At 35.2% G+C, this 27,543-nt stretch overlaps 1 protein-coding gene across 7 annotated transcripts in view; it reads left to right on the forward strand.

Moving 5' to 3' along the window:
* Positions 1–27,543, forward strand: part of side-IV (sidestep IV) — a 502,822-nt gene that overhangs the window by 335,270 nt on the left and 140,009 nt on the right. For all 7 annotated transcript variants that reach the window (XM_067761095.1, XM_067761090.1, XM_067761096.1 and 4 more), the window contains 2 exons: positions 25,473–25,605; positions 25,885–26,093. In XM_067761095.1, the coding sequence (XP_067617196.1) occupies positions 25,473–25,605; positions 25,885–26,093 (342 nt within the window). The remainder of the gene's footprint in view (positions 1–25,472; positions 25,606–25,884; positions 26,094–27,543) is intronic.

Genomic DNA, 27,543 nt, shown 5'->3' on the forward strand with positions numbered 1-27,543 from the left:
TTACGAAAGAAGTTTTTCAGAAGTTTTTCAAATTTTTTCATCCAACTCAAAAAACGTAATGAATTTTTAAAACAAACACCGTTTTTGTTTTCAAAATGCTATAACTTTTTCAAAAATGGACCGTTTGGGATCATTTTTTTTTAAAGATGTTTTTAAATGTACTTTTCGGAAAAAATTCAAAAAGAATTTTTTTTTTGGTCGAAATGGGATGGAATACCCCATATACATATGTACACACAAAAAATATAGCGCAGTGTTAACACTTTTCGAAGCAATATCAAAGCTTAGTTTGGTATACTTTAAATATAGCACCAAAATAGTGCAATGTTTGCAAAGTTGGGAGTAATTGTGCAATATTACAATTTTCGGAGTGATATTTTTATAATTTTTGAGTCATCGCTGTTTCTGGTTTATTGAATAATGGGACATGTAAACAGCAGGGAGCTGTGGTGTGATGATCCGCCTTTTGCACCGAGTGTCCTGGGTTCAAGTTCCGCCCGAAAAAAAAGATCCAAACGGTCAATTTTTGAAAAAGTTATAGCATTTTGAAAACAAATACGGTGTTTTTTTTTTAAATTCATAACTTTTTTTGAGTGGGATGAAAAAATTTGAAAAACTTCCAAAAAATGTCTTTCGTAAGCTAGAAAAAGAAGAAAAATTTTCAGCCAATTCTAAAGGGGTCGGGTTCAAAATAGGTCGGAATGGGATGGAATACCCCATATATTTTCTCTCTGCTATGTGCAGGTGAGTGCTGCTACTTAATGCAGCTGAAAAGAATAATTTGAGGGTAAACCAATAACTGGCTGAAAGCTGTGAGATTAAAGTTGATTGTATGAGCAAATGAATGACGGCAGGACGGCAGGAATGAGCGCAGCTGCGCGGGTAATAAGATAGTACAACTAAAGAGAATAGCAGCAGGATAATTAGTTTTGCCATCAATGAGTGAAAAATTGATATTTTAAAATTCGAGTACAGATTCATGATACTCTAGATTTTATACCCAGCATCGCTTGCTATAGGCAAATGTCAATAACCCTTTTTTTGATAATTTTTCCGTTTCTATTTTTCACAGAAAAATAATATTTATTATATCCATCTGTAATTTCATAGAGGGTGTTATAACTTTAATCGGTTGATTTGGGATGTAAGTGTGAAAAGGAATAAGGATAGATATACACTTATTTTTATCGGAATTACTATATTGTTACCAATTTCGAGTATTTGCACCCGCTGTTATCGATATACTCTATCTTTATTTACAGCACCATTATGGTGTAGTCGCATACTTAACTAATAACGTATTAAAATCAAACTGATTCGGCTCCGTAGGTTGTTCTTCTTTTATACTCCCAATTTCGTCGTTCGTGTGCGCTCTTAGCTGCTGTTTACATACATATATGTGTGTCTGTCTTTCATTCCATCTGCTTAATTTGCTTTGGTTGTTGTACAGCATTTACTTTCTTGCGGCATAGTTCTGTTTCGAAATTGCTAATATTCCCCAAAATATCCAAAAGGATTTTGTTTTAATTATAACCGTCCACCCGTTTGTCTGCCGTGCGCCTTAAGCGCAATAGCTTTAGCAAAATTTTAAATATTTAGTCGATAACCATGCCACATTTTAAGATATCGCAAATTTTCGATAATTGAGAAAATACACCGATTACCATTACCAAATTCTGACAAAATGTGACACATGGTGAAAGGGTTGGATTTATGACGCATGACCTTATGACGAAATATGTGCGCGTCCGCAGCCACATTAAGTAAAAGAAAATTTTTAAATTTCTCAAGCCATGAGTCCTTTGCAGATAACATGAAATTTTGCAGAGACGTTAGGACTCCTTCTGTCTAAAGACTGAGTAAAAATTAATAAAATGGGAAGCCGCTCCCATTTTTTATACCCATCCGTACGTCTGTCCCTCCGTCCGTGTGTCAGATTATAATCACACCCACTTTTTAAAAAAAAAAAATTTCTTTAAATGAAAAAAAAAAACGTAAGTTCAATAATGAATACAGATAAATGGGGAGAGCTTTGCAAGTGATTGACTTAATGCTGTAATTTCTGAGAAACTTGGTATGATTTTGTGAAAATGGGCGTGGCACCGCCCATATTTCTTGGCAGCAATTTTTTAAGTTTTGCCAGCTTTAAATTAAAATCCATTGATTTCTTTTTGTAATTTGAAAATTTATTATATATGCCTGAGCGACATCGGTTCAGGGCCATGCCCACCTTTAAAACAATCAACAACAAATTGTGACTCATTATCAGTAGTGATATGATAGGACCTTAGCCTGCATCTTTTTAGTTAATCTCCCCACAACACGCTTAAAGTCATCATCATGGTTAATTGACGCCTTACGGCCCAAGCGATTTTGGCCGTCTCATAACAAGTCACGTAAGCTGTCCCTATTGCGCGATAACTAATGTGAATTGGTAGCACTGGGGGAGATCAATTTTTTCTCCACCAGTTTCTAAAAATTTATTGAAGTTATCGTAGCCTCTTAGTCCGTTCGCATAACAGGAATTAGTCAGCGAAGTCTTTAGGTTTTCACTCATTGCGCTATCTCGACATCTGCGTACAGTTCATATAGACCATGATCATAACTCTTTGGAAACAGACCACCAGCATAACGGACAGCACCATAAATCTTCCGGTGAACTTTGCTTTCGGCCACTCCAAGAGCCATCTCGTTCTCTCTCGAGCCCGCTTATGATACCTAGCCACACTTCGGGGCAGGTATAGTGAGCGACTGGAAGCGCGTGATATTTGCTTATCGCAAGAGCACTTTACTCCTCCATTGATGGCAAAAGTTATCCTCCGTTTCATTTGTGAGCTGACATTGTTCGTTCCCAGATAGATAAAATCCTTCACAGTCTTTAATTCATATCTGTCAACATTGGCTTGGCTGCCAAAGCGGAAATGCAAAAAAAAAAAAAATAATAACTCCATTTAGGTTAGGTTAGGTTGTTTTTCTGTTTACTTTTAAACACTGAAAGCACTACCTCATATCGAAGCTTAACAATACCATTCAAGCTGTCGCTCGAAACTAAAAACAGCTGGTGCTACTAAAAATCTAATTTATAAAATTGGCACTCAAATAAGACAGGATTTGCTAAATTTGATAAATGTTTAAAAGTTTAATTGAATTTAAACTAAGAAAAAAATATGCGTTGTACAAAGTTTATAACATATTTTTGAAGTTATGTACTTACGTAATATATTTGTATTCCATCGCGCTCAAGCCTATCTAATTTTGCGTCAAAAAGCTAAACAGGTGCTCATTGAGTGAGATTGGAGAATAAAAAAAATTTATTTTTATGTAGAAGAATAAACAAATTGAACAAGACATTTAATATCGTTATACATATAAATAAATAAATTAAAGCTGTCAATCAGATAGGTAGTCATAAGCACTTTGTATTACATAAGTCGGTACATAGACATCATTTGTGAGTCTTCTTTATTGTAGCTGTCAAAGAGCAATGAAAAGTTGACAGCAAATACTGAATAAAGTTTGCGTTGTTCAGTGATTAAAATGTTTTATTTTTAATACCTTATTTTCTATATTTACTTAGAAGTTTATATTAGAAGCGGTTTTTATTTATGGATGCCTTAAGTTTATAAAGCGGTATGCGAATGTGCTCTGCAAAATCCGTCAGCAAAGCAATCATGAAATTATAGAATTTAACGCAAAAGCAGGTCTTTGATATCGATATAATAGCTGTGCTTTTTATCACGCGCATATACATCTGCACTTAAACTTTGTATGGACTGCTAAGTGCACAACTTTATCCATACTTATGAAACAGGTGTTTATAAAATCAGTACTTTCAAATTTCATTATGTAGTTTTTATCCACTTTTTTAATGTTTTACCATCCCTAATTAAAAAACGAAATTTCAACATAGGAAATATAAATAATGTAGTTTAATTATTATTTTTATTATTGTGGGCTATTATCGATTACCGTTTTTAATTAATAAAAATAGTAACAGTAATTTGTAAAGATGAACTTACCTCGGGTTTTGAAAGGTTGAATAGTCCTACACTTAGGGTCCTTAAAATTTATCTGCCCTCTGAACACAAGTTCCCAAAATGTATTTTTATTGGACAATCAATAAACATGATATGCTTAACGTGTATGCCTGCTTTCGTATGACTTAACTTCGCAATATCAAACACACAACGGATCTAATTGCCAGATAAGCGTGTCAAACACTTCAGTGCATGATCGTTGAGATCATATTAGCTTGTTAATCAGGTGTACAATCACAAGGTCTCAACTTGGCTAGATAAAATGTCTATCAAAACCCTTTTCCATTTTATGGATAATGGCATCCGGTTGCACGGCAACTCCACCGTGGACCCCAATACCATTCTGGCTTAAATAAAAAAATAATAAATATACCAATAAAAAATGCATACATAGCTGAGAACAGGAAAATACACTGTTTAGAAATTGCCAACAGACCCTAGATTGCGCCGTAGAGAATACTTTATTGTCAACTTTTGCAAATCGATAACAAATCTATAACACGCTGATTACAAAATGATGAGCCCTTGATGTGTTCAAGAGATCGCGTTACTACAAAGGGAATGCTTTATTGTGAACTTCAGCGGAGAGGAGACCACATAGCCCCATTGGGTATGTTTTCTTGTCAACTTCCACAATCGTTAACTTCCTCATATTCGGATTGAAACCACAGCCTCCGTGATACGCCCACTAGGGGCCTACATCAAGGCAGAAGGTAATACCCGTGTACTAGTATCTATGATATAGTATATATAGATCACAACTACTTTTTTTGCACCTATCAGGGAGTTAAGTGATAACGTCGCGCAAGTGATACACCGTGTCCACATAGCTTCTTTTCGAGTAGTACTCTACTCATGTATTGGATGACCTACAACCTTATAATTGTCTTTTAAGAGAGGTATAAACATGGCGCGGGCATAACCCCTTACCAACAGGGGGAATTTTTATATTACAGGTAAACCTCAAATATTTCTTAAGAAATTTTTATTTTATGGGCCTATTGATAAAGAACTCCAGTATAGAATTCGAACTGAAGGCCTATAACAATACTTTTTATGATAATTATTACAATTTTTTGTTTAGAATTTTTTTAATTTAGAATAGAAGACAAAGTTTTTTAGATACTTGTCATAGCAGCGCAACCTTTTCGAACGTTGCTAAGCCTTCATCATCAGTACGCCTTAGGTACACAGCGTTGCGCCATCTGTTGCAAATCGCTGATATTGTTGAATTTTTGTTTCCTTTCAATTGTTTTCCAACATTTCCATGTGCTCTTGGTTTGATAACAATTGTTTTTGTTTTATCGGCTTTTTGATAAAGGATTGATTCAAGCCTCGATTTCGAGCTCAGGCCTATAACAATAATTTTTATGATAATTATTGGCTTTTTCAATTTAGGCGCAAATTATGTATAAAACGAGTAATTTTTTGTCATTTGACCAGAATTAGAATGATATGAAAGCATTCATTCAGTAAGTGACGGTAACCCTGAATTTTCATGTTCATTTTACTATATAGTGGTGAATGGGAACGTAGGTGACTGCGAGGCGAAATGTGACTGCGTAATACATAATTTGACGCCTAATTAAATTTCACAATAACATTCTTTATAATACGCTATAAACTAACTACTTATTCGTTTGGCGACATTTTTATTCAATCACGCACGGCGTTAACAAGAACCAATCAATTACACGCAAATATGTCCAAACTACCTGAAAGACGGGTACCGGCGCGTTTATGTAACCTTTTTTAATCTTTAAATCATAGATTTGAATACACACAACTATACACAAGTGAGACAAATCAATTGTCATAACGTTAATTAATTACCACTTATTTCCAATGATAACAACGCAGGATATACTCAATTTTTATTTTTTATGAGCAACGCTTTTATATTTATTTACTGATAGTACATATTTTATTTGATAAAATTTTTCTAAATAACCACGCAAGAAAAATCTGTCCATGAAGCCAAAATCCAATAATATCCTTAAATAAACGCAACCAGATGTAACTTATGGGAACCTTTAACTAAAAAAAGGATATTCTCATAGCAATTTTGTTAAGTTTACAGCACAAGAAAAAAAGAGTAAGTATGTGTTTAGAAACACATATACAAAATAAATACGTACATGAGAATATTCCCAACATTTGATCAACTTTTGTATTACATTGGAAATTGTATTGTGCTTCAAACAATCTAGATCTTGATCTTATATGCAATCAATAAATGACCGAAAGATATCATCGTCCTAACAGCTTCAAAACCGCCTATAATACAATCAACAAAAATAAAATAAGTGGCAAATAACAACAACATGGCATTTTTGCCATCATCGCTTAACAGAATTACCATCAACATGCTGTCGCAAATTTGGGTTATTGAGGTTCATTTTGTGCACAAATATGTGTGTATGTGTGTTTTAACTTTATATATGAACTAAATATATGTATGTATATAAATACAGGGTTGCAGGGCAAACAAACAAAATAAATTTCCATTTTGTTCACAGTCCGCACAAAAGTCAATAAGAAAAATTAATTTTGTGTGTACGTAAAAGCAACAAAAAGTTAATTTTGAACAGGATAACTTGATGTCAGGGGCTAAACGGAAAATATTTTCCAAAACAAAGTTTTTGTTTAGTAAAAAAATTGGAATTAAAATATTGTCTTTTAATTCGTGAAAAAACTAGGCAGATATACTTATGTATCATCTACTTACTTAATTGGCACTTAACCGTTTAAAGATTACGACCTGCAACAAGGCGCGTCGGTCGCTTCTTTGTTGAGTTAACTGGCGCCAATTGTTCACGTCAAAAGAATATATGTAAATCACTTTTCACCTGGTCCTTACAGCGGAGTTGGTTCCGCCCTTTTCCTCTGCTTCCATAGGTGGGTTCCGATAAAAAAACTTATCATATAGCTCTCTTATTTTATTAAAACTTTTTGTTTTGTCAGATATAAAATAAATATTTACATGAAAGCAGCCAGTTGAAACTAATTTCCAATTTATGTGCTTAAAATTTTTTTTTTCCAAATCGTCACAAGCTAAACTAGGCATAATATTTTTCTTTATCTTTAAAAAGCTAAAATCTTTATAGCTTTTCTGAAATTAGGAACTCATGTCACCTACTTACATAGCCAGATGACCTCAAAGTCCCACATGTCACTCTTGTAAAAAACGGAATTGTGTAAATTTCATATTTCTCAGCTTAACTTCAAAGAAATATTCAGTTTTAAGCGACCAACGAATGTAAGTTAGATTTCCTTGCCTAGGCCGCGGACACAAAATATATATACAAATTCATCATATATCATTGTTCTCCTTCATTATTTGTAATTTTTCTATTTTTGTATATACCCTATATAAACATTATATGGTTGTACTTACTATTTATTCACGCAAAAAAATTAAAAAAATCTTAAATGACTAGTTAAAGAAAAATTATTGAAAATATGAATCGAAGTGAAGTCAAAATATTCGAAAAGTCACTTTGGATTACCACCTACACAGAGGTACCTGGTATTTGCATCAAGTAAGAAAAATATCCGCCTGGTACCACTGCAGGCTGTTAAACGTTATTGTCTTACAGAAATACCTCCTTTAAATTTTTGTATTTTTACGGAAACCACAGCGTAGTGCAAGCTAAGCATATGTCTTCTACTACACCGATCCCCTTTTTAACATGCTTATATTAGCTTCACTTGTATGTATGTTTGTTTGTAACTCTCTAGACTAGGCGCGCAAAGCAGAGTTAGACCCATCTAGCGACAATTATTGACTGGTTGAATAAATGTCTACAAAACGAGTTGTGCTTAATAGCGGGGACAAGAACCTCTGTTCGACGGTGCTATGACCATCAAATATCTAAATGGTTTGTAGATACAAAAACGCCACTATATTTGCATGTTTTTAGTTTTTTATACTCAGTTGAGCAGAGCTCACAGAGTATATTAACTTTGATTGGATAACGGTTGGTTGTACAGGTATAAAGGAATCGAGATAGATATAGACTTCCATATATCAAAATCATCAGTATCGAAAAAAAATTCGATTGAGCCATGTCCGTCCGTCCATTAACAAGATAACTTGAGTAAATTTTGAGGTATCTTGATGAAATTTGGTACGTAGGTTCCTGGGCACTTATCTCAGATCGCTTTTTAAAATGAACGATATCGGACAATAACCACGCCCACTTTTTCGATATCGAAAATTTCGAAAAATGGAAAAAGTGTTATAATTAATTACCAAATACGGACTAAGCGATGAAACTTGGTAGGTGAGTTGAACTTATGACGCAGAATAGAAAACTATTAAAATTTTGGACAATGGGCGTGGCACCGCCCACTTTTAAAAGAAGGTAATTTAGAAGTTTTGCAAGCTGTAATTTGGCAGTCGTTGAAGATATCGTGATGAAATTTGGCAAGGACGTTACTCTTGTTACTATATGTCTGCTTAATAAAAATTAGCAAAATTGGAGAACGACCACGTCCACTTTACAAAAAAAAAAATTTCTGTGAAAAAGGGCGAAATCGGTTAAAGCCACGCCCAGTTTTTATACACAGTCTACCGTCTGTCCTTCCGCTCGGCCGTTAACACGATAACTTGAGCAGAAAGCGATATATCTTAACTAAACTTAGTTCACGTACTTATCTGAACTCACTTTGTCTTGATATAAAATATGGCCGAAATCCGACTATGACCACGCCCACTTTTCCGATATCGAAAATTACGAAAAATGAAAAAATACCATAATTCTGTACCAATATGAAAAAAGAGATGAAACATGGTAATTGGATTGGTTTTTTGACGCAAAATATAACTTCAGAAAAAACTTTGTAAAATGGGTGTGACACTTACCATATTAAGTAAAAGAAAATGAAAAAGTTTTGCAGGGCGAAATCAAAAGCCCTTGAAATCTTGGAAGGAATACTGTTCGTGGTATTACATATATAAATAAATTAGCGGTACCCGACAGATGATGTTCTGGATCACCTGGTCCACATTTTGGTAGATATCTCGAAAACGACTTCACATATTAAACTAAGGGCCACTCCCTTTTAAAACCCTTATTAATACCTTTAATTTGATACCCATATCGTACAAACACATTCTAGAGTCACCCCTGGTCCACGTCTATGGCGATATCTCGAAAAGGCGTCCACATATAGAACTAAGGCCCACTCCTTTTTAAAATACTCATTAACACCTTTCATTTGATACTCATATCGTACAAAAAAATTCTAGAGTCACCCCTGACGCACCTTTATGGCGATATCTCGAAAAGGCATCCACCTATAGAACTAAGGCCCACTCCCTTTTGAAATACTCATTAACACCTTTCATTTGATACCCATATCGTACAAACAAATTCTAGAGTCACCCCTGGTCCACCTTTATGGCGATATCTCGAAAAGGCGTCCAGCTATTGAACTAAGGCCCACTCCCTTTTAAAATACTCATTAATACCTTTCATTTGATACCCATATCGTACAAACGCATTCTAGAGTCACCCCTGGTCCACCTTTATGGCGATATCCCTAAATGGCGTCCATCTATAGAACTTCCTCTTAAAATACTCTTTAATACCTTCCATTTGATACACATGTCATACAAACACATTCCAGGGTTACCCTAGGTTCTTTTTACAACATGGTGATTTTCCCTTACTTTGTCTACACAGCTCTCAACTGAGTATGTAATGTGCGGTTACACCCGAACTTAGCCTTCCTTACTTGTTTAAACTATGTTTATATTACTAATTGCGACATTATATACTGGGTTGAACTTGGCGCAGCTTAAGATTCCCTACAGCCTTCGCAGCCTTCGAACATATCACATATTAAGATCAATAGGGAGCTAACTCAAAAATCTTAAATTTCCAAGTTATAAGTACTTCCGGGCTACCAAATTCAATATCTGCTGAATTTTATACTCTACAACTACTACCTATCAGTGAGAAAAGATTTCACAAAAAATAAAAATATTGGGAAGTTTTTCAGTTTTTCGCATTTACTGAACTTTGAGGTTTTTTGAGTTAATCGGTATTTTTATCTGTGTGTGCGATATGTTTACCTGCTGATAACAAAAAATGAGCTCAATGCATTCAATTTTCAATTCTAGGCGCCGTGGTGTGGTTGTAGCGTACTCCGCCAACCACATCGAAGATCGTGGGTGGTTCAACTTCTGATCAAAGCCACATCGAAAATTTAGAAACAAGTTTTTTCAATTAGAAAAAAGGTTCTAAGGGGGGTTGCCCCTCGGAAATAATTTGACAAACACTCCGAGTATATATCTTCCATGAAAAGCTTCTCAGTAAACATTTACCTGCCTTGCAGATGCCGTTCGCAGTCGGGATAAAATATGTAGGGCCCTTACCGCCAATTTGTAGTAAAAATGAAAAGGATCACGACGCAAATTGGAAGAGAAAATCGGCTTAAAATCTATTCAAATCTATTTGGTGGTTTTCGCGCCCTGCACTTTTTTTTAATAACGCAGTTCAGAGCTTTGTGCAATTGACATTGAAGATGTTGAAATAGCAAATATAAGCGACGGACCATGGTATAAAAAAGAAGGTAGTTCTACTCAAATTTTTTTGACGTATTTGGGGATTTTTGAAGTTTCATAATGTTTGTTCGCTTGCTAGAAGCGTTGCCATTATCGCTACTGTTTAATGCGAAATTGTGGTTTTTCGGAATGGAATTTTCCTTCAGGATGAAAACGCAATGGTCATCTGAGATAATAATAGTATGCTTTAGCACGATTTATGTGCATACACATCTATTCAGAATACAGTAAAACATGCAATTTTAGTGAAAAATAGTGGATAATTACTCATACATTAGTTCATGACTCATACCCTAATGACAGCTTGATCCCAAGACAGAAAAAAATATACGAAAAACCCTGTTGTTCTAGCATGGCCCTACTATTATGCCTCTTCAGTGGGTATCATCTCTCAAGGCATGCTGAGAAAAAGTGTACCTCCAAAGTCTGCAGTGAGTGGTAGGTGTTTAATTTTTTACATTTGTGAGATGCATCCATGTCTATGCTAAAATGGCACAGATTTTGTATAGGCGTGGCTTGCTCCAAGGTAAATCCCTGGTAAAACGGGCAAAACAACTCTCATAACTAGTGGCTAACCTGCAGAGATACAGGGCAATGTTCTCCTAAAAAAATGGTTTAACCATTCCCTCCTCAAGCGCTACGCTTGAATTATACAACAAATAAAAAATGTGGAATTGTAGCCAATTTATCACCATTCAATTTTATAAAAATTGCGTTGAAGTATGCTAAACTCTTTAGAAATTGCGGTGTCAATTTATAAGGACCTCCTTTGGGCAATCAATTGGCAAACGTGTATGTTTAGTCAACATATTCTGAGCAAACTTACGGACACTTAAGAAGGCTATATTCCTTTGCTTTGTATACTTCAAACCATGTTTCTTCCACAAAAGCAATTTTCGGGAGCTCGAAGAACTTATTAAAAACTTTCTTTTATATGCTGATATTTCGTATTAAATTATATCCAACTCAAGGGCTCATATTTTGTCCTTCATATTTAAAATAACTATGAAAGTAATTTAGTCTTATCCGTTAATATGAAATCCAACAAAATTAGAAAAATGTTTAACATTTTTCAATCTGATAACTTGTTTTTGGGGAAATTGTCATTATCCCCGCAAAAGTCAAGTGGCTAAAGAGACACTAAATGGAACTACCTCCATTTTTGGTATCATGCTACGGACTGTGCACAATTTTTTTTATTTTAAAATTTTTCTTTTCCTATTTTGTTTTGTATTAACAGTTGCTGATTTGCTATTCAATATTGAAAAAATAAACTACGGCTTTTGATGTTGCGTATTTGCCATGACGTTGCAAATCCGTACAACAGTTTCCAAATACAATGATGCAAGACCATTTGCACAAAATCCTGAACTCTAGTAATATTACGGTTAAGTGTAAAAAATTGTTTAAAAAGTCAGTTTCTGTAAAATTTAAAGATAATTATTTTATTTGGCAGTTGGCTCAACTCACCGTTCAGGAAATAAATTTAGCATCGCCAGCGGAGATTGCCCTCATTGCATTTAAATGTATGAAAATGTTTATTTTAAGCAATTTTTTAATTTATAATTTGTTTTAATTATTTGGGAAACATTTAAATAACGTGACATGAGGACGGGTAAGGCGACAGCTGTTTCCAGTATATCTTGAAAATCTCTTCAAAGCCCTTTTCTCTCGGTAGTGAGATTCGAAGTCGCACTCCCACGCCTTCAGCAACGTCATGCTTTAGGTGTTGTAAACATTTCCCAATTGCCTTCCTTGCATATTTTATTCTTTTTTGCACAGAACATACTTTGTATGTAATCATGTGTTCAACTTAAACTTTTTTTGTTGGTGGCGGTTTTAAAGAAACTGGTATTTGCTTTGTGCTATTTATAGAAATACAAAGAATTGACTACTGTAGTGTATTTGTATGAATTATGCAGAGGTTGACCTCATTGCTCTTAAATATATTAAAACTTTTGTTTTGAAGCAAATTTTCAATTTATAACTTATTTTAATAATTTGGGCAAATTTTAAACAATGTGACTGTGTTTGTTGAATGCACCCATTGTTAGCACAGAAGAATAATGTTTCAGTTGCAAGTTTGTTGATTCTTTCAAGAACCCTGTTTAAATTTTATTTCAGGTCATTATGGCATAAGCAACACAACCAATTGTTGTCGACTGTGGTTATGTTTTTGCTTTTACTGTCGCTTCTTCTACATTTAGGCTTGTTTAAGGTGCAAAATGTTGTTGGCTTTTTGGCAAAAACTTTGATGAAAATGATTATGGTTTGGTCATTCATAGAATTGTGGGGACACAAAGGCAAACATATAAACATGCCTACGAGTAAAATGTTGCCTCTTCAACATGAAGAGTACCCAAATGAAAGGCAACGGCAGCAACAATTTTTTTAAGGCACCTCGAGACATTTTCATGGGTGATAAAATCACATGGGGCATATAAATCAATTTTTATTGTCGACGGTGCTTATGGTGTGGATAAACAAGAATACTTCGAACCTCTGCATACATAAACCTAAGTAAATTTCAGAAGGTAAACGCCAAGGTATAACAATAAAAGAAAAATTTCGTGCAAATAAATATCCCAATAAAATAGATATACCCTCGACCTTTATTTTGTTGTTAAAATTTTACTTTAGTTGTTGTTGTTCGTGTGCAAGTTAATTCGGCTTACTTGTATTGCTTTTACTGCCGTTTTGCACTTAATAATATCGCTTTATACTTATACCGATTTCTTTTTTGGTATGGAACTCTTGTTCGCTACCCCAAAAAAAAAGGAAAAATTAAAAATAAACTAGCTTAGTAGCTGACACTGACAATGAGCTAACTTGAAATCGGTATCTGAGGTGAGCTCTTAAATGTGCTAAGTCATGTAAACAGTTTATGCTAAGGTGTTTTAAATATATATTTGTTGTTGTTATAATGATGTATATTGATGGGCACTATAGGCGACGAGATAATGCAGACCAATATTTGAAAATAAAAGAATTTTAATGTATACAGCTCGCTACAATACAGTGTTGCAGATTGGGATTGAATTGAAAAATTTGTAAATTTCTTCTTTATCACATGAAAAATGGACTATATGAGTCCTAAAACAGACTTCGATACACACTTTCACGGACGGATTCAAAACAGCTTACGGATGGGGAGTCTTTGCAGCACAATAACACCGAGCTAAATTTTAGAATGTACATATGTGCTTGTCCAGAGTTCTGGCGAGTCGTCACAGCTTTTGCCTGATTTCAGTGCCGGGGAATAGCGATATGATGGAGAATAAGCGAAGTAGTTCCTTGCAACCCTAGAACTCATTAAGGTCACGCTAGCCCAGCTAGGCTTATAATAGGTCTAAGCCTTTGCAATACTACATAGTTTCTAATAGCACGTCGTGGCATATCTTACAAACGAATAGTGATACATTTCAGTTTTTGAGAGAAATAGAAGCGTTATATGCACAGTGATTACGCTAGTTACTAGTCAAAGAACAAATGTGCCCTATTTTGTTATGGAAATGGTCTAAGTCATTTTAGTGGTAATATGTTTGTATCTCTCCTCGCCTCCTGTTTGAATTTAGACCAATTTCATATTAAAAAGCACAGATGTAGTTCTTATGGTATTGGATCACAATGTAATCTTCCAGCGGTGAAGGAAACGTTGTACGTTGCTCCGTGCATTAACTAAACAGAATTATATGGCTTATTATCCATTTCTTATCGACGAGATATTTTATCGATAAGGTATAGACGAGCTATCGGTTTTTATAAGCTTGCTGTCGATTAACATTAGTTATCGATGACTTAAAGATTTATATTGAGAATTTTTTGATTTTCTGTCTAAAATTTATCGGTAATTATCAAATAGCTGTCGATTATTTATCGTAAGGGTATCGATATGCTATTTTAAAGATATAGGTTAGTTTTCAAAGAAATAACGATTTTTCATTGGAAAGCTATCGTTTAACTATAGAAGATTTATCGATAATTTACATATAAGTTATCGATTTGTTTAAGAAAGGTTATCGATTTCGTATCGAAAAAATTATTGATTTGTTATATTATGGGTACCAACTTTTGTCACGTGGAATGCACATCTGGATGTCACCTTAAACAAAGCAACCAAAACACGAAGAATGCTTAGATTATGGCTTACTGGACACTCAAAACTAGGCTAAAGTAAATAATCGCCTACGCTTTCTTAGTCTGGTGGTGGAAGACCACTCGAAGAACAGCAATAACAAAATTAAGAGAACTGCATCGACTAGTTTGTATTGGCATAACGGGTGTGGTGGGAATATTTTTTACTGATTCGCATGATAAGACAAATTAAAGTAAAGAGCAAATTCATAGAAAATTCTGTATTGCAACCAATCTTGTATGCAACATGCAGACTACCTAGCCAAGCAGGATGTTGAAGCAGCATTATAAGATCAAGAGCGCTTCTGCAGACCAACAGAGGTACACACTAAGGAAACCAAAAGTTACTGGAAAATTACGCATATCAGACAATAGTGGATTAAATGCCCAGGTCAAATTCTTTATACTCTCTGCAACTAGAATAACAGCCAAACTCATTCATTTAGGCAGATAGGGCCTAAGAATTTTCATCGGGTACTTTACAGGATATTATAGTCTACGATTTCACCTGAGTAAGTTAATACTATCCCACATCTAGGAAGCGTGACTCTTGATCCGTCCGCGATATTGTGTAAAAAGCCTGAAGAGGTACAAGTTCAATAAGCCTAGTTGCACAGGCCTAATAGCAAAAACTTCAACCTCTGAACGTGCTTTGTTAAATTTAAACACATTAGTTTTCTAGACGTAACACTATATCTTTGCACATCGAACTTTACGAGCAATTGATACTCACGTCATTTCGTTCTCAAATTTGATTGAGAATACATTTTTTCTTATTTTTTTAACACAGTTTTAAAGCAGGCTAATTTCCAATATTTTGCGGACATACATATTTGGCATATTTTGATAAATTTTTTTTGTTAACTTGTAAAAAGATATTAAAATAATAAAATTTTTTCTACACGTACTACTCGAGCTCTTTTTTTTTCTCTACACCATAGTGCACTGCCTTCTAAATTTACACCATCTGACTTACTATGGCTACATTCCTACTTTCATATCTATATATATATGAGTACAAAAAACAAAAGATACTTAAGTAATATTTATAAGGAATTGTGTGCCTGTTGGATAAGCGAAAACTGTCTAATAAACCTAAAATTACATTGATTGGTGGCCGCTATAATGAAGATGAGAATACAAAAGTATTAGGTGATTGTCGATGATGGCAAAGCGGTGATAGTACTTAAAATGCCAAAGGCATTATGTTTTTGTGTTCTTTTTCTTCATTTTTGTTTTATTTATATATGGCGGCGATAAACATGAGTAATTGTTCAACTATGCTAGTCACGAGTATTTACTAGATTTATAGATACTTATCTACGTATGTTGTTGCTTACGTCTGTGCTTAACTGAAACACAGTTATTACAAAGCTAGAATTAGAGTTTGAGTTGGTTAATGTAAGTGGGACATTGAAGAGAATATTTACATATACAAAAAGTATGTATTCAATATGAATGATTATAATATTATTTTTGCTTATTGTCAGAAAATGTACATTTTTGCACTTAATGATCACAAAATACTGTTATTTCCTAAATGTTAACTTAGCTAAAGTGATTACTTAAATAAGAATAGATTTTAATTCAACACATTAAGAGTCGAAGCAAAACTACTAAAATTTTTCTAAAGATTTTTTAAATGAGTAATTGAAGGGGATATATTTTCGGTGATAAAAAGAAAAAAACTTGTGTAATTTTTTTTCGTAGAATTCATTGTAAACGTGTTTAAAAGCGATTAGCTACTGGATATACCTAAATTATATACCAGAACCTACGTGAGCCATGATCCTAGTATAGATGTATGATCCGATTTGATATAAGTCTCTCCAATGTTTCTTTGCATTACAGGGTACTTCCTGATCAAGATTGAGTGTGAGATTATAGCCTTGATCGCCGGTTGGGTCTCCACATATGTATTGACGCGGATGCAGCTTAAGCCGCTACCTCCAGTACTTCTGTTGTATTCATCACGGCTAGAGGGTTAGCTCTGTTGTGGCCACAAGGTGTCCTTTGAAGCTTAGGCATGTGCCAATGTAGTCCATTTGACCTATACTAGATGGCGATATACTGCTATGGCCATAATGTCTGCACGCAAGTTGCCCCGAGGCCTTAAGCTTTGTTGTGATTATTAGACTATTTGCATGGCCATTAGTCCTGCAAGCGAGGAGGCCACACAATTATATTGCCGGCATAGTTATTAGAGTATCTGTTGTGCTAAGCATCGATTTTCTGATAAAGCCAATCCAGCTGGTTAAGGCCGGATGTACTTCAACTTGAGACTATCGATGATCATTCGTTTCGAGACGTTGTTGAAAACCCCGGCAATGTTTAAAAAATACTAAGGCAATATTCCGGGTCTTCCAGTGCTATCTCTATAAATGCCCACCCTATGCAATGCAGCATGAACTGACTTGCCTTTTGTGTAAGCATATTGTGGTGCCGGGAATTATGCTTCATTAGTTTTAGATTTTCTGTATACATATTTTAATCTCTCTAAGGTTATGAGCAGAAAAGATGCAAACTAACAGCTTACGCGTTCAAATCATTGGTTCTTCCTGCTTTCGATCCGTTCTTCAATATTGCGGGATGTAGTTCAGTCTCATGCAAAGCTCACACATGATTCCAAGCCATTCTGCCATCGTTGCATCTTCCATTTGCAGCATAGCAGGGAATATCCCATCTAGACCGGCAATTTGAGTTTGACTAAAGTTTTTATCGCTCATTCAATTTGGTATTTGTCACCAATCCTGCTACTGTTCATTATAAATTTCGAGTGTTTCAGTTACATAATTAATAGTAGAAGTTTTCTTAAATTATCGAAAATTCAAGGTTCGAATCGAGCTCAAGGCCAGAACAATAATTTTTTTCCATTGATAATTATTGTTGTTTTTTTTTAATTTAATTTTTCTAAATTTGAATAATTGTATTTTGTTTTTGGAATAATAAGTAGACAATTTTTCAGACAACCTGCCATAGCTGCGCAGATAGATCCATTTCGAAGGGTGCTAAGCCTTCATCATCAGTACGCTCTAGGCATGCTGCGCTAACTTATTTGAAAATTTTGATGAAAATTGTCACTTCTATAAACTAGTACTTAATATATTTGAATGAAGTAACTAAAAAAAAAAAAAATAAATGTAAGGCGCGATAACCTCCGAAGAGATCTAAGGCCGAGCTTCTCTTCCAATTTTCGTCGTGCTCCTCTTGATTTTTCCCTACAAATTGGCCGGACGGGACCTACATGTTTTATGCCGACTCCGAACGGCATCTGCAAGGCAGATGAGTTTTCACTGAGAGCTTTTCATGGCAGAAATACAATCGGAGCGCTTGCCAGACACTGCCGAGGGGCGACCCCGCTTAGAAAAATTTTCTTCTAATTGAAAAATCTTATTTCTAAAATTTTGATGTTGCTTTGCCCGGGAGTTGAACCCAGGGCATACGGTGTGATAGGCGGAGCACGCTACCATCACACCACGGTGGCCGCCATTCAATATATAAGGTTAGTTTATTACATAGAGTACAAACATTTTTAAAATTTCCACTTTTTTCAACTCTATCCAAAGCTTCTGAAATAAATAAAAATTACTATCCATTAACACCGCAAACACACCAAACATCAGCAGCTGTCTTAAGAAAAATTACTGCACATAAAAATAAAACCAACCAATTTATTGGCTACTTTCGCAATTTCTTTCGTGTAAGAAAAGCTACTCAAACCGCATTGCACATACATATATCAGCACCTATACATTCAAACTTGCAAACGAGCTAATTTGATCAACTGCAATTCCACGAACGTCAACATAATTCACTTTATTGTTTTCAGCTTAATCATTCGTACAGCTCATTGGGCGGTGCGATATTTTACGATGCCAATGTTAAATACTAGCCAGCATACGAAAAAAAGGCACATAAAGACATATCTGTACTCACATACCTATATACAAAATGTTGGCGCGGGTGCAGGTGCGGATGTGTGTGTGTCGTTGGAGGTGTTGCAGTGTGCAGCGTGCTTTAAGTTGTAAGCGCCAATCATCAATTTGGTAGTGTTTTTGTTATATAGCTAACTAATCTCGTTGAGATATGTAGCTTAAGATTAGGTTTGTTGGCATAAACCTACATACATACATATGTACATGTAAATATATATATGTGTGCATCAAGTAAAAGAGGTGTTCAAACAAATCGCAAAGACACGCTATGCTTGTCAGTAAAAGCGTAGTAATTTATCTTAATTTACTCATCTTCCTCCATGTAAATGCCACACTGCCTGCTAGCTACGAGATATATACAAAAGATGCCAAACTTATAGATAGATATATATTACCCATTTACATGAGTGTGAATTGACCGACAGCAGCAGCTGGGAACTTCCTACCTATTGCTTGCTAAAAGCCAGTGGCTGCAGTTTGCTATCTATTCGTTGAATTTTGCATGATTGCAAACTCTACGCCAAACAGATAATTACATACCTTGGCTGCTGTATGTATGTATGTGTGTTTATACGTAATTGTCTGCCATTGACCAGCTAGCAAGTATGCTGATGGCTGTCAGCCAAAAAACAAAAACGGACAGTTAGGTTTTCACTTAGGAGTAAAGCACCAACTGATATTGGGTCATTGTATGCAATGGATGGTAAAATTGTGGAATGAAGAAGATTGAAAGGCTGAATTTGTTAAGAACTTAAAATCGTATACCCAGTAGCGAATGAAATTATGTTAGAGAATTGGGTTATGTTAGAGAAGAAGATTAGCAGTCAATTCAATCGAAAATCATTAATTGGTTGACCGACTTACAATAACTTGTAAGCGTCTTATTTCTGCGACAGTTAATGGCGAACGCTGAATAAAAATAAGGCTCTTAACAACTTAGGTATCTACTTTGTAAGCGCTTAGCAAGCGTGACAACGTTTCAACAACATGTCTTGGAGACGACGAGTCTTGCAGGTTATATGGCTAGAGGCACCCTTAAAACTCCGAGTAAAGTGGGTGTTGGAAGTAACAAATAAAAAGTTATATCTACATTGAAGGGCTTGGAGGAGGAACTTTTCTATGCATACTCATTTGTATTAGATTATCTAGGATAAATTCCGATCTTCTCAAATTGTTTCAAGTGAAAGCCCATTGAATTATGGATTGGTACCATTGCTGTAATACTAAATGCGCTTTAGAGAAAGTTTTTCAACTTGGAAACGCCTTTGGCAGCTGATCCCTTTTCGGGACATAGCTATTGGTACTACGTTTTTCCGTTAACTAATTCCAGATATTATATAAAAATCTCATGAGAGATATCTTCAAAAATACCATTTAAATAAACGATCAAAGTAATTACATAACAAACATCGAAAAACAATTTCCTTCTAGCTTTTCAAAAGTATATACTTATCAAAGTGACATCCAACAAAATTTTTAAATACCCTTCAATCTTTTAGAAAGTTGATAAAAGTCATCATTCTCTAATTATTTTCTATATCCAACATCATTCTCTATGCTCTAGAAATAGTTCCCAACACAATCTCAAAATCATCCGTCTAAAAATCAAAAATATACTGGAGCAATTATTCCAAAATGATTCTCAAGCAACTTCAAAACTGATCCATAAACATTCCCAAAACGACGCAAAACATACTGCATTAATCTCGAAAATAACCTAGAAATTATATGCAGATAATCCCGAAATTAATACAAAAAAAAAAAAAACAAGAAACTGATTCGAAAAAGTCCCGAGAAGGTCTGGATTTTTTGAAAGAGTTCTAAGAAGGACCCTTAAAGAATTTCGAAACAGTCACGAAATAATCCTGAAGTAATCGTGAAAGATTTTCGAAACGATTGCAAACACACCAGCCCAAAGAGGTGCCGAAATAATCTTGAAGTAATCTAAAAAGGGAAGCTAGATACTTTTGCAGGAAAAAAAAGCAAAGGGAGAAAGGCGCCCGAAAGTTTTACCAAATAATTCGGCGACAGACGGAAGGTTTTAAGACCGGGGCAAACTCCTGTAAGAACGAAAACGGCGACCTTGTAACTGATGTCCAGAAAGTCCTTAGATTATGAAGGGAACACTTCTCTGCTCTCCTAAATGGATACAGCGACTTACCGCATATTAATGATGAACCTGATCCCGCAATCAATAATGATGGAGTAAATATCACCCCACCCGATTATGATGAAGTCAGAATAGCAATAACGAGATTGAAAAACAACAAGGCCGCGGGCGTTGATGGATTGCCTGTAGAGCTATTCAAATACGGCGGCGAGGAGTTGGTAAGGCGCATGCATCAGCTTCTTCGCAAAATATGGGCGAACGAATGCATGCCTGACGAACGGAATTTAAGTGTTCTGTGCCCCGTCCACAAGAAGGGGGATACTGCAAACTGCACTAACTATCGCCGACTAGGCCTTCTTAATATCTCATATAAGGTCCTGTCAAGTGTATTGTGCGAAAGATTGAAGCCCACCGTGAATCGGCTGATTGGACCTTATCAGTGCGGCTTCAGACCTGGTAATCTACCATCGACCAGATTTTCACAATAATGAGCGAAAAAAGAATCGACACACATCACCTCTTCGTCGATTTTAAAGCCGCCTTCGACAGCACGAAAAGGAGCTACCTATATGCCGCTAGGTCTGAATTTAGTTTCCCCGAAAAACTTAAAAGGCTGTGCAAAATGACGTTGAGCAACACCATCAGCTCAGTCAGAATTGGGAAAGACCTCTCAGAGCCTTTCGAAACTAATTTTACTAGCTGCAGACCTTAACCGCTCTGTAACAATATTCTTTAAAAGCGTGCAAATACTGGCATATGCTGATAATATTGATATCATCGGCTTAAACACCCGCGCCGTTAGTTACGCTTACTCCAAACTGGAAAAAGAAGCAGTAAGGATGGGTTTGATGGTGAATGAGGACAAAACGAAGTACCTGCTGTCATCGAGCTAAGAGTCAGCGCATATGCGCCTTGGCAACCACGCTACTGCTGGCAGCCATAATTTCGAAATCGTAAAAGACTTCGTTTATTTGGGAATCAGTATCAACACTAATAGCAATATCAGCTCTGAAATCCAGCGAAGAATCACTCTAGCCAATAAATGCCACTTTGTACTAGGTAGGCAATTTAAAAGTAAAGTCCTCTCTCGGCAAACAAAAATCTTACTCTACAAGTCACTTATCGTTCCCGTCCTGCTATATGCTGCAGAAGCATGGACCATGACAACATCAGATAAAACGGCTCTTGAAGTGTTCGAAAGAAAATTTCTTCGAAAGATTTATGGACCTCTATGCGTTGGCGATGGCGCGTACCGCAGAAGATTTAACGATGAGTTGTGCGAGATATACGCAGACATCAACATAGTCCAGCGAGTTAAAGCTCAACGCCTGCGCTGGCAAGGCCATGTTATGCGAATTAAAGATAACGCTCCGGCCAAAAAAATGTTTCTATCGGAACCGGCCTATGGAAATAGAGGTAGAGGGCCGCCCCACGCCCAGGTGGAAAACAATTTAAAATCCCTTAGTGTGACCAATTGGCGCCGGTTGGCAGAGAGAAGGAGCGACTGGCGCGCCTTGTTGGACAGCCATAACCGTTTAAATTGTTAAGCGCCAATTAATTAAGTAATTAATCTAAAAATTTTCCCGAAATTATACCAAACGTACTTCCGTACTGGCCCAAATACTTCCGAAGCCACGATATGATTCCACAAACACAACAAAATATCAAATATTTTATCCTCAAGAAATATCTATTGGACATATTTTTTTAAAAGCGTGATTGTTTCGAAACTATATCGCAACAGCCCCGATTTTACCTCGAAAACAATCGCTTGGTGATCCGAAGATAGTCTCGAATCCAATCTTAATCATCTTGAAATAGTCCTGAGTTGATCCTGAAAACAATCCCAAATTATGACAAAAAAATTTCGTCTGACCCCGAAATATCCCGAAAACGATATCTTATTAATCAAAGATTATCTCAGAACAGTACAGATGCAGAGAAATAGCTATGCAATGAGCCCGACGTAGCCCCAAAATGCTCATAAAATCTTCCCAGATGGGACACTGTTCACATTTCCACATTTGACTGGGCCTTAATCCCAAAGACTTAGATACCAAAAACCTCTCACTTTTTCAAAATTTCTTTACGAGTTGTCTAATATGACCATATTCTAAATATAATTGATAATAAATATCAACCTAAATCCCAATATGCCTAATTATATCGACGCCATCCACGTCTTATTCAAAAAGATATAGCCAGTAGATCTCTCGTCACTCTTGTTTATCTCTATGTCGAATTTTATTCAAGTCTGTTCATTCGTTCTGGCGCGTTGTGCTGCCGTCCCCACCCTGTTTCAAAAATGTTGCTGGTAGGTCCTTTCAGACTTTTGGCTCTAGCCGTGCAAAATTTTATTTAAATGCGTTTAGCGCTTTTGCCATCATTGAGTCACAATGACAAGCGTCTGGACATCCGAATATTCAATTATGAAATCTTTTATTTCGGGTCGATTAGAGAATCACATTTGAGAACAAGTTGTGAATTATATCTTTCTCAAATTAAAAAGATATATCCCTTCCAATCAAAATTTTATTTTTTTGATAACGTTTTAATTTCCAAATTAGATAGTCACATTACTATTGGGTATGAAAAAATTGTCCAACCGCTACAATCGTTCCCAAGTTTTCTCTCCAGTTGCCCTTTATTTAAATTTTTGCTTCTTTTGCTCGATTTCTAACTCATCTGTTTGCTTAGTTTACTTATTTGTTCTTTGGTGCACTTCGAGTTGTTACTTGTCAAATTTTGTGTTTTATGAACTAGTGATGTATTATTGCAAAAGTTTCTCTGACATTTGGTTGATGAGCACAAAAATAGCAAAATTTATTTGCAAAGTTTTTTTTCTTAACGCAGCTAAAACATCAGGTACGCTATTTTATCTATAATTTTCATAAGTTAAACTTCTGTGCTTCGTTTAGCTTCCTTATTCAATCAACTGTTCGTTCTAAATATACGCAAACAACCATTATCATGAGAAATTTTGTACTACACGAAAAGGCTGCCTATTTCGAAATATTCTCATGGAAAACTTGCATACATCACCATCAATAGATCAATGATGTGACATCAGAGTGTGCATAAAGCAAGGCCTACGTCAATAACGACTTTAATACTTGCTCGAAATCCTCGTTGCTAAAGGTGTCTTTGTTGCTTTTTGTCTTCTAAATTCAGATAGTACAATTACTGCTGATCAAATGCGTTTTTGTTTCATGTGCCACATAAACTCGTTGCCAACAAATGTGCTTGCAATGTGCCACATTGAAATTGATAATTTTGATTTTGTTCTCAAATCTCTGAACTTTGTATGAAGTTGTTTGTGTGATTAAATTTGTGTGGATGAAAATCTCTAATCACTGCGATTAAGTAAGGCAACGTACGTAATTTACATATATGGAAGCAAATACCATCAAGGTAAGCTATTGTGCTAGATGTGCTGGTAATATTGAATGTTTGTACCAAAGCTCTTATAGTCTCTAAACATAGTCGGGCATTTTGGTTTAAATTTTTAAATGGGCAACTCGCATTATTACTAGAGCTGAAGATGTAACTACAGAAAAAAATTTAAGCTTGTTTATGCTGTGCTTATCTTGAGTTCTAAATATAGAGACAGGGCTCAACTCATTCTGCTATTGGCGCATAAAAGAAAGGTGTGGGTTACAAGTAGAAGTGAAGTCCGATATATAAACTTACAGTTGTACGTCAAGAAAAGTAATGTTCTTAAAATAACTAGAGCTCACCCAGAGGTTGAAATTAAACCACGCAGACGTTAATTTGTCTGGAACAAATAATTTTCGGGCTGAAGAACAACCGATACCGGCTAGATATGGTTTTGTTGTGGACTCATTATCGGTTACGAATTGTTATCGTTTATTACTGGCATTTTATCACCGTGTCATTTAAACGATGTTTAGTCAAAAAAAAAAAAAAAATGATAGAAGTTCTATAATAAATTGGTAACACTCCGTTAAGAAATCGATAACATTTCGATATCAATTGATAATTTTCGATAAGATTTCGATCAAGTTTCGATAACTTTAGGATAACAAATATAAACCTTTTTGATAATAAATAAATAAATTTTAAAAAAATCGCCAAAAATTTTCGACAGTGAATCAAAAACTTTTCAAAAATAAGTTAATAACTTTTCGATAACATATCAGTAAATTTTGGATAGCAAATCGTTAAGTTTTTTAAACCAATTCGATTACTTTAAATAACTTGACCTCTCTTTGCCCTGGACGTTCAATCTAGTGTTGTCTGAACTGCTTTGTTTCACAGTAACTTATGATTTCCATGGTATGTGCCTTTGTTAGTCCACAGAAAGGCTCTGAAACAGAGAATGCTGCTATAACACTGCGCTTAGCTAGTTAGTCGGGCTGTTCATAACCATCATCCCTCTGTTGCTCGCGAACTCATCCTGGCAAGCCTAAAAAATTTGGCAGGCTTACGAAGAGAAGCACTTCATTTAATTTTAAAGCTGCAAACTTTGGCATTACAAATTCTTGTATTGTAAGATTGTGTAAGACACTTAAGCTTATCAGATGCTTGTCAAATTAACCGTAGGGTTTTACAAATTTATTCACCATAAGCTAAACTATTGTTTTATTTCATTTTTTTTATTATATAAACCATTTAAAGCGGCGTCCGTTTAAAAATTGTCCTTTTTTCATCATTTCTTGCAGTCCCTTTAACTTCGGTGCAAGGTGTACTGGGGCGACAAGCGATGCTGCCCTGTGATATTTCCCCCATGGAAAGAGATGATGCAGTTTATATGGTGCTATGGTTTCGTGAGGGTGATGGTGAACCCATTTACAAGTAAGTTATATACATACATATACGTAAGTACTTTTATAAAACATCGTTACAAGTATGTGTGAACACTTAGTTAGAATTGTGTTAGTGTTGAAGGGTGACATTTTATGGGCACTTGAAAGTGTCAAATGCAAAAAGGATTAGATTTAATCGTAAAGTATTTAAAATGTCATATCCAATGGCATAACCATCTTTTGTTAAGTACTTTCAACTTATTTTTTATATTTTCTTTACTTTTTTCTTACTAAATATTTAACTTTTCCATTTTCTACAACCTTAAAGCTTTGATGTGCGTGGTCGTCAATTTGGACAAGCGCGTCTATGGTCATCACCATTGGCATTTGGTACACGCGCCTACTTCAGCAGCACCTCCCATCCTGCGCAATTGAAAATCGATAATGTGCGTATTGAAGATGAGGGTGTCTATAGATGTCGCGTGGATTTTCGAAATTCACCAACACGAAATTTAAAAATCAATCTCACCGTCATTGGTAAGTAATCAATAGTGAATTGTGTAAATTAACTTATAGAGTGAACTTAAATATTTGCGATCTATTTTGCAATATTTTAAGTAGACCCTAAAAATAAATACACATGTACTATGTTTGTACATAATAGAAGTATTGTATGTGTGTATGCGTGTATTTATGTTATTACTATTATTATACATACATATATCTCGGCTTAAAATAAATTTTAAGACTAACACTAGCTGCTATTGCTATCAGCTCGCGTATATGTATGTATTTATTAAAATGGAAATATTAAACAAATTCATGCAAATGTACATATTGGAGGAAAATGGCAAAATAATGACAGCAGATAGTGCCGATAGTGAAGATAGAGAATCTGCCCACCGCTTGGGCTTTTAGATACATTCAGACGTACTGTAGATTATTAAAAATATAAGAGGAGATTTGATTAAAACTCCGTCACATAAATATATTTTTATACCTTTCATGAACATGAAATGGTATATTAACTTTGGTCCGATGTTTATAACGTTGAGAAATATAGAAGATAGACTCACCATTAAGTATACCGAATTGATCAGGGCGTCGAACTGAGTTGATATAGCCATGTCCGTCTGTCCGTCCGTCTGTTCGTCCGTCCGTCTGTTTGTTTGAACGCAAACTAGTCTCTCAAATTTTGAGATATCTCAACGAAATTTGGCACAAGGATGCATTTTTGTATTATATTAGATTTTGTCGAATCCGGTAGGATCGGACCACTATAACATATATCTCCCTTACAACCGATCGTTCAGGTAAGACGATTTTGGTCATTCCTGCCGCAATTTAGAAAGTATTAACGTGAAACTCGGTGATATATATTCTAATATATCATAGAAGATATCCTGAAAAAATCACTTTGGTCGGAGCTGTATATAGTTATATCCCATATAACCGATCGTTCAGATAGAAAGATTTTTGGCCATTTCTCCCTTAATTTAGAAAGTGTAAACGTGAGAGTCGGTGATATATATTTTAATATATCATAGAAGATTTCCTGTAAAAATCATTTCGATCGGAGCTATATATAATATATATGCCATACAACCGATCGTTCAGATAAGGGGGTTTTTGCCTTTTTTTATTTTATATTTATCTTAAAAATCGTGTAGGTATGTACATCTGTTCACTATATATTTCTTATCTTATGTAGCCGATTATTTGGAGATTACGAACGGGATAAGATTATTGTTCAGCCCCATTAATGAAAGGCGTAAAATCTTCGGCACAAAAATAAAATTGTTTGTATACTTACTCATGTTTTGCTTATCGGAATCGAAAAGTTCATTGTCACTGAACAATTATTGAAATGCTAATAAATACATATCAGTTAAATAATTTTTTTAACCGTAGATATCCGCTGTTATCATAGACAACTGTGTAGTATTTTAATGGGACTTCGTTTGTTATTCAGCCGCTGTTTAAGTTA

Source organism: Eurosta solidaginis, chromosome 1, assembly GCF_040869045.1.
Source record: "Eurosta solidaginis isolate ZX-2024a chromosome 1, ASM4086904v1, whole genome shotgun sequence".
Taxonomy (NCBI): Eukaryota; Metazoa; Arthropoda; class Insecta; order Diptera; family Tephritidae; genus Eurosta; species Eurosta solidaginis.